The following is an 8761-nucleotide window of genomic DNA, read 5'->3' as shown; positions in this document are numbered from 1 at the left end:
AGGGAAGCGAAGGAGGAGGAAGTGAACAAGGAGATTATCTGCTCCTCTGCTGCTGACAGGCAGCGTCTGTAGATCCCTGCTTTGCTGAGTCACCACTCTGCCTCTAAACATCATCCCACACAAGACTCAACTCAAGCTGTTAACGCAGACACACACACACACACACACACTGTGATAATCTGAACTATCAATTTCACTAGCCTCTTCCTCCTCCTGGATGAACGCTAGTAACAAAATATAAGGTTTTCTGCGGTCAGTGACAGTCAGGTTGAAGTCCAGGCGAAGCTGTAAATCACAGGTCGGTCAGTGGTGCGCCATCAAGACGTTGTCGTCGTCGTCGAGCGCCTGGACCTGAGTCACGACGCGGACGTGAGAGATCTTCTTCACCGCTTTATGAAACACTCGCTTCAGGTCCTTCGACTCGCCCATTGCGATGCTGATGCTGGTGCTAAGAAAAGGGAGAAAGAGGACAGAGGGAAACTGTGATAATGAGATTTTTGAGGTTTTCAGGGACCTGATAACAGATAACTTATATTATTTAAAAAGAACTTGTAAAGTAGAAGAACTGAGTTGTGTAAGTGACCAACAATTCAAAATGCCCACATGCCTCTAGATGTTGCCGCCGTTTATTTGCATTCACTCGGATCTTAAACAGAGACACGACCCACGTGAAAGCTAAGAGTTCATGCGAGTCCCTGAACTATGATTGCCAGAGGACGAGTCACGTTGCCAACCAAGCCAGTAATGTTATACATTTTTTGATAATGCATAACATTACCTCAGTTTTTCTTCTTTGCAAGTTGTTCCTGTTGTGTCGCGGCTTTCCGTTTCTTGTACTGGGCTATCTCGGCGATCTGCAGCCCGTGGGCCGATTGCCTGTTGGGGACGAAGTGAACAGCGTGAACACAGCAAACACACACACATGCAAACACACAAACACACAAACACTAGTCCTGAAGCCAGTCAGCTCAGCTACTTTTTCAGTACTTGGGTGGCCAACAATTCTGCAAAAAAGTCAGAAAATGTTCGATGAGTTTGGACTGAAGGAGGAGGAGAAAGAACAGATGTTCGTACCCGGGCTTGACCTCCGGAGGAACGGGCAGAGGTTTTGTAAATCCATCCCTCCCTACAAGCCAGTAGGTCTCCTCGACTCCTTTCCCCTGAGAAAGAGACAGAGAGATCAGCATGAAGACGTAGAAGGAAGCAGGGACTTCAGACTTTACTTCATCCACATGCAGAAATCTTGCCTTGACGTCCGTCCTGCCTCTCAACTCGACCTTGTAGCCAAGATTTAGCTCCCGCAGGACCTTCACCGTACTCTGGTGGACGTGGATCCTGTAGGCTGCAGCAAATGTAAATGTACAATATCCTCTCCAGGTGGTAGGAAATTATCTATCTATCTATATCTATTGAGTACAAAAACAAACATTTCTGTCCATAAACAGTTGCTCAATAGATCTTTCAGTCGTTCGCTTTTTCTTGTTTTGTCGGCCTGTAACTTACGCAGCCCGCCGGACTCCATACGAGAGGCGGTTGTCACTGTGTCTCCAAACAGACAGTAGCGAGGCATCGTGAGACCGACCACGCCCGCTACACATGGACCTACAACAAACACAGACGGAGTTATTGCTTTTTCCAGAAGGCTGAGGGCATCGTGTTAGAGGTGACGACAGGAAACAACAGAAAGAGAGAGACTAGAAAGTACAGTCTTTCCTTCCTCACCTGTGTGCAGTCCGATACGTATCCTGACAGGAACGTCGGGCATGTGCCTCATTTTGAAGGTTCCCACGGCGCTCAGGATGTCGAGGGCCATGTTAGCAATCTCTGCAGCGTGGCGGTTTCCGTTTGGGACGGGAAGACCTGACGCCACCATGTACGCATCGCCGATAGTCTCTACCTGGAGTCGAACATAACAGAACCATCGAACAATGAGATGTAATGAGATTTAAGGCCTGATAGCACAGCTGATGAGAGTCAACACAGCACCTTGTAGACGTCGTGGTTTCCTATGATGGCGTCAAAGACAGTGTAGAGGTCGTTGAGCAGGTCGACCACCTCGATGGGCTCACTGTTGGCTGAGATGGTGGTGAAGCCGACGATGTCGCTGAAGTAAATCGTCACACTGTCAAAATGCTCCGGTTCGACGGTCCCGCCCACCTTCAGAGCCTCGGCCACGGACCTGAGGAGAGGAGAAAACACATCTCAGCATGTGTTAGTCTGCATGTGTCGCTGCTCTGGTGTGTTTCGTCCGTGTTGACTCACGGAGGCAGCATCTGTGTCAGCAGCTTCTCCGTCTTCTGTTTCTCGATCTCCAGCTCCTCCGTTCGCTCCCTGATCAGCTCCTCCAGGTTGGACGAGTACTGCTCCAGCATCCTCAGCATGGAGTCGATGATGTTGGTCTTCTTCCCCTTGTTGATGTTCTTAAACTGAGACGGAAGAAGAGACGGGAAGTACAGGGACATTTTTTATAGATTGAGTACAGTAAAGGCGACACGGCCAAATAATAGTGACCAGAATTTTCCTTAAATTGAATTAATTCCTTAAAAATAAAACATTTCAGCATTTAAAGGTACTTATTCATTATATTTTTATCTCTGTCCTTTGTAGCAGCTTAGACCAGCCCACCTGGTCGAAGATCTCTTCAAAGTTCGGCCTCTTGTCCGGCTGTTCGGTCCAGCACTGCTTCATCAGCTGGATGCACTCTAACGGAGCGCAGTCCGGACTGACCACCGGGCGACACAGAGGAGGAGGCTTACGCAGCTTCTCGATTATGTCTAAAACACAGAGAAACATCAGCTGTCTATTTGAAGTAATCGGCAACTATTTTGAGAATGGATTAATCGGTTTTAGTAATTTTTGAAGGTAAAAAATGAGACTAAATTGTGCGATTTCAGCTTCTTTAGCGTGAATATTTTTGACCGTAAACTGAATATGTTTGGATGAAACAAGACACTTGAGGTCGTCATCTTGGGCTTTAGGTAACAACACATTGGATTCATGCTCTCAGATGAGTAAAATTGCTGCTTGTGTATATGTGTAATAAAATCCTAGAACAGCTTTAATTTCTTAGTAAAAAAGCAAAAACAAAATCAACATTTGGGTTCTGAACTGAACAGAGTAAACGTCTCTAATCCTGTGTTTTCAGATTTAGGAAGTTATTCTCATGCCTGCGGCGGACAGGTCCATCATGCAGAACGGAGGTGCTCTCATCACCACCTCCTGCATAACGATGGCGAAGCTGTACACGTCTCCGGGCAGAGTCCCGTGAAGCCCCGGCTGCCCGGGGACCCTCAGGATCTCTGGAGCCGTCCAAAGCAACTCTGGAACACCAAGAACCACTTTAGTTTACTGCTAATCTGCACCAGGAGAAACACGAACTTGATTTACAATCTGATCTCTCACCGTCTACAGGAGGTTCAACGTAGGGGAACCTCTGAGCCTCCAGAACCTCGTTGTAGCCGAAGTCTGTGACCTTCAGGACGAACCGCCCGTCCACCACACAGTTACGGGACTTCAGACGGCTGTGGGACACTCCGCGGTGGTGGAGGTACTTCATACCCTGAGACAGAAGACAAACAAATCCAAAATATAAATGTGTTGAGAATTCTTGATCTACTTCTGGGCTTAGCACGTTTCTAAGACTCTTAGAGGTGTGGACTAACATGACCTGGACTCAGGTCGGACTCGAGTTACAAGTTTGTTTACTTTAGACTCTGCAAAATCAAGAAAGAGTTGCATCTTGACTTGGAGAAGGTAGCAAATTACAAATGGAGACGCAACAACTTCCAACTTTATTCAATATTTGAAGTTGTACAGAGAATGGTAAGTCGAGGCTGTGTTGTTATTGACCTTAATCAGATCCAGCACCAAAGACGACTTGAACATCCAGTCCAGTTTGACATCGTCGTTCAGCAGCAGGTCCTCCAGACTCCCTCTGGAGCAGAACTCGGTCACGATGGCGAACACGCAGCAGTCGTGAAAGAAGCCCAGGAAAGGGTTGACGTTCTCGTGACGCATGTCCTTCATCTGTAAGCGAAAAAAGACAGAATTTCATGAAGCTGGTTTCTGTTATTAGCTGAGTCTTTTGTAGGATTTATTTTTGCTCACGCACCAGTTCAAACACATCGCTGGTTTTGGGGTTGATGCTGCTAAATGTCCCATCAGGAAGTCTCTTCAGCCAAGCCCAGTCGCCCTGAGGAGAGAAAACACCAAACAGAGGTTAGAAACGAAACTGTCCTGGTTTTTCTTATGGTAGTTCCTGTTCTTCCTTTGGTAAGTGTGTTTTTAATCTTTAACTATTTATTTGCTTAATTTTTTTATTGTTCCCTTATTGTCTTTTTAGTGTATTTCTATGCTACTGCCGCCTTGTGTTTGAATGGTCTTGTGTGAAACAAGCTGACTGTCTCACCTCGTAGATGACCACGTTGGAGTTCTCGTAGGTGGCCGGTGATTGGGTGGAGACCGGCGACACGACGCTGCGCTCTGACACGCTCCTCATGCCGCTGGCCCTGCTGTCCTCCAGACTCAGCTTCTATACGGCGTCGAGTTCAGGATGGAAGACAACAACCTCAGAAACATACTTATTTTTGATCCTGACAGCTGAAGAAATGTCTTAATCCACCGAGAAACATGAACTTATTTACATAGTTTAACTTGTGTAATGAATTGCCAATCAGACAGGGGCTGACCTTGTTGCTGAGTGATGGGTTTATGAATGTGACATCAGCCAGAGTCAGCAAGATCTTGTTTGGACCCTTAATCAGTCGAATCTGATTGACGCGTCGCCTACAACGAGAGACAAGAGGAGAGAGTGACAGATTATTATCTTACAATTTAGATCTAGACCCTCCAGACTAGACCAACATGACCTCAGACTTCGTCCTGACGTTGTACCTGATGCAGTAAATCAACGCCACGGTGAAAACAGAGAAGGCCATCGCTCCGAGACACATGCTGATGGTTGAGAACAGATCCACTCCTGGAGCAGAAAAAGAAAAGTTGTGTGGAAAAGGATCTGTATTTCAGCTGTGCAGTGAGCAGCTAGAGGATATTTTGGATAAACAGCATTAGTTGACCTTTATTGGCACTGACATAAACAATCCAAGCTAAACAAAATAGAAGTTTTTTGGGAGGACGCATGCAGGACTATGTTTGTTTGTAGGGTCCTTGATCAACGACCAAAACCAAAACATCTAGCATGCACAGATTCCTCACCTCCTGAGCAGATGACTCCAGGAGTAAACCAGCAGGAAGAGTCTTTTCTGGGTCTGTAGCCGCGGGGGAAGTGGATGTCTCGACCCAGGTAACGCACTATACCCACCTCCATGTCGATCCTGTCATTAATCAATTCAGTCAAGTTATTAATGCAGGAAAAAAAGTCAAACTGAAATCTGAATAATTTGCGACCGTCCTTTAACTCATCAGCTTGCTAGCTAAAAGTGACTTATGTGTGAATGATTCAAAGGTCCAATTTGTAAGACTGATGTTGATGGTTGTAGGTTGGGCTGGAAGCCAACCAGAAGAGTTGGGAAAGAGAGTCAAAAATCAACTTTCTAACAAAGTAGACCTTTAAGTCTTGCTAAGAAACCTCTATTCCTGCTTTTATTTTCTCCAGTTGTGTTATAAAGAAACCTTACACACCTGTATGTTGGCTTCAGCTCCCAGGAGAGTCCATCTGTGTCCAGTATGAGGTAGTCCAGCAGAGCAGCTCCGGAGCTGTCTGTTTTAATGGGGTGACTGAAGCCCTGCAACGTAAATAAGATATGATAGTGGTCACTTCTCATGCGTTTTTTACCTCCGCAAAGGAGGTTATGTTTTCATCTGTGTCCGTTTGTTGGTTGGTTGGTTCGTCACCTGGATTACACAAAAACTTCTGAACAGATTTTAGCAGAACTTGGATGGAGGATGGGTTTTGGCCTAGAATAGACCTCATTAACTCTTGGAGCAGATCCAGATAAAGGGACAGATCAAGGAATTTTTACCAACATTTTTGTTAATTTCTTAGGGAACAATGCATGGATCTTGATTTAAAAAATTAGGCGTCTTATGGTGGCTGGTACCAAAAATGAGTGCCCCAGTGATTAGCTATACATTCCAGTATTCCTTGCTGTTTTAACATTGTGTGTTTGATTTACGATCCTCTTGGTACCTGGAATGTCAGGTTGCGGGTGTGTCTTGCCAGGTTTCCTCCAGACATCCACTCCCTAGACTGCCGAACCCGATGCACCGCATGAGCCGTGAAGAGGATGGAGCTGTAGATGGTGCCGAAGAGAGGAGACACCTGCAGGACACACGAACAGACTTGCTCGATGGCATCTCAACAGTTGGGTTGGATACCATGGACATTTGAACTGACACGGTAAGCATACCGGGACCTTGAATTCAGTACCAGTACTTTCGGTACTTTACTCTCTAGGTAAAAACAAAATGAATTTGGTCGGTACCCTTAAAAGTAAAGTTCGGTACCCAACGCTTCTCAACAGTGAACAAACCCACTTCCATGCATCACCTGCTGTGGCTTCAGCGTCCTCGCCACCTCCCTCCTCTCCATTGCCTCTCTGTAGGCCTCGTAGAACGACACCTGGGGCGAGTCGATGGTGACGGTCAGCACGGCATCGTAGGCCCGCAGCAGTTTGCTGTTGCTCTTCAGAACTGGGTAGGAAACGTTGCGGTATGGCAGGCTGTAGAGCAGGGTGTCGTAGGGCACAAAGACCAGGGAGCCGTCGATCATCTGCATGTCGTAGGCCGTCTCCAGGAGAAGCTTCTGGGCTTCGCCACCGATCAGCGCCGAGTGCATGCAGAGGATCACAACTATGTAGAAATAAATGCAATAAATATTAAAGAAAGAAAAGTACCAAGGTCCTTTTTAAGTGTTTTGATCACAAGTAATGGAGCATACTTCGAATTTCTCCCATCTTGCGGAGTTTGGACAGAGTGCGTCTGATGCCGTGAGGTGTGTTCTCCATAAAACTGACCAGTCTGACCGGCAGACCGTGGCTCCTCAAGGAATCTGCTACCTGGGCAGGACAAGAAAATACAAATTCACTGGCAAGACGAAAATGCAGGAGTGCTGAAAAAAACTGTTTTATGGGATGATCAGGATCTAGGCAGCTACCAATAGTTGTGAGGAATGAAAATATTCAAACCTTGGTGGCCGTATCCACCCAGATGTCCTCTGAGGAAGAGATGATGCCTACGTGTGCCCACCTGAAGTAGTTTATGATGTTAAGCAGCACCGAGGTGGGCCTCGGCATTGAGCGGGCAAAGGTTGGGTGGCTACGAACGTCGTCCAGCTCGTAGCCGACACAACCCCACGGAAACAGTGGCTGGAGGCGGAAAGTAGAGGAGAAAATGATCATGTCACAATATAAAACAAGCAAACCTACAGTCCCTTTAAAATACCATTCAAACAGAAACATCACTCACCTTGTTCCAGCCTTTGCTCAGCATCGAAGCAGCATCACAGTATCCAGGATTGGCTGGTCCAATGTACGCTGAGGCCTTGGTGTAGAAACCCGTGAAGGCCTGCAGTGCCTTTGATGTCTCACATGGCTCCTGAAAAATAACAATCCAGACTTGTGAACGCAGAAGATGTTGAGTTAATATATTGTTATTTTAGTCGTATAAAATTCCTCTTAGTAACTTTATCATATGTCTGAGAAAAAAGCTGATTCTCTTGCTGGCTTCTATGTTGTTGTTTTTATGCTTTTCATGCCCCTTTTAGCTTTTCTGCCTTGTTGCGCTAGCTATCTCAGCTAACTTATTGACCTTAGCTAATGTAGCTCCCTTAGCTAATGTAGCACCCTTAGCTAATGTAGCACCCTTAGCTCATGGAAAAATATTAATATGATAAGCTCTTTATAGCATTTGCATATTTTTCATGTGCTTGTTCTCGCACCTTTTAGCTTTACTGCTCAGTGGTATTACGTTAGCTACCTCAGCTAACTTATTAACCTTAGCTAACAGATGTAAACTGTGACAATTGTGTATATTACACTGACACTTAGACTTATACTGATCTGCTTCATTTAGTGGTTGCATTCACTTTATTTTCTGGCAGATGAAGCTGAAATCAGCATCGTACCTGCAGCACAACATATTCGAACGTAACAGCGTAGGACAGCGAGGGGTCCCTGTTGATGCGGTTGACGGCGAGCTGTGCCGCCACACTGGGAAGAGCCTTGGCAAAGAGAGGGTCACACCCCCACGGTCCGACTACCCCGACCTGAAACCAGCTGGCCTGAGCTGGGCAGGGAAATAAACACAGGGAGGCCAGGAGGAACCTCAGGAGGCCATGGAGGAGAAGCCATGGAGAGAGGGTGACAGGAGGAGGAAAGGATGTTTGGTCGATGTCTGGAGCTTTTCCTGGTGTCTGCTTCCATGTTTGAGGTAAGATGATGAAGGCACGGCGTTGTGATCGCATCTCAAGGTTCACCACCCTCAGAGCTCACAAGAACCTGGAGAAGGATGGTTTGAAGGTGCTGCTTCCCTGGAACAACGAAGGGTTTGGAGAAAAGTTAATGATAGCTTTTCCACTGTGATAGATTCAATTTTACTCCAGTAAAAGTAAATAAGTATTATAAGCTAATTTACTTAAAGTATCAAGAGTAAAAGTACTTGCTTTGCAGAATATAAGCCCCTGTGACTGCTGGATATGTTAATACTGATGCATAAATGTATTTTATTGAGTACTTCTCACTTACTTCTAATGTACTTAACTCGATTTTCCATAATATACTTAGATGTTCAATGCAGGACTTCA

At 46.0% G+C, this 8761-nt stretch overlaps 1 protein-coding gene across 1 annotated transcript; it reads right to left on the bottom strand.

Annotated features, from left to right (window-relative positions):
* Positions 1-273: 273 nt before the first annotated feature.
* gc2 (guanylyl cyclase 2) lies at positions 274-8422 on the bottom strand. Its single transcript, XM_073475570.1, has 23 exons — positions 8084-8422; positions 7426-7554; positions 7146-7325; positions 6899-7016; positions 6509-6810; positions 6149-6280; positions 5641-5744; positions 5215-5333; positions 4894-4978; positions 4689-4785; positions 4409-4531; positions 4112-4192; positions 3850-4026; positions 3403-3559; positions 3168-3320; positions 2626-2774; positions 2263-2426; positions 1987-2179; positions 1723-1897; positions 1504-1602; positions 1248-1342; positions 1063-1160; positions 274-448 (listed from the first exon to the last, which is right to left on the bottom strand). The coding sequence occupies exons 1-23, from the start codon at positions 8420-8422 to the stop codon at positions 304-306; spliced, it is 3414 nt and encodes a 1137-aa protein (XP_073331671.1). The 3' UTR covers positions 274-303.
* Positions 8423-8761: the final 339 nt, after the last annotated feature.

The sequence above is a fragment of the Pagrus major genome, chromosome 10 (genome assembly GCF_040436345.1).
Source record: "Pagrus major chromosome 10, Pma_NU_1.0".
NCBI lineage: Eukaryota > Metazoa > Chordata > Actinopteri > Spariformes > Sparidae > Pagrus > Pagrus major.
Note: the sequence above shows the minus strand (reverse complement) of the source record. Positions and strands in the feature narration are given on the sequence as shown.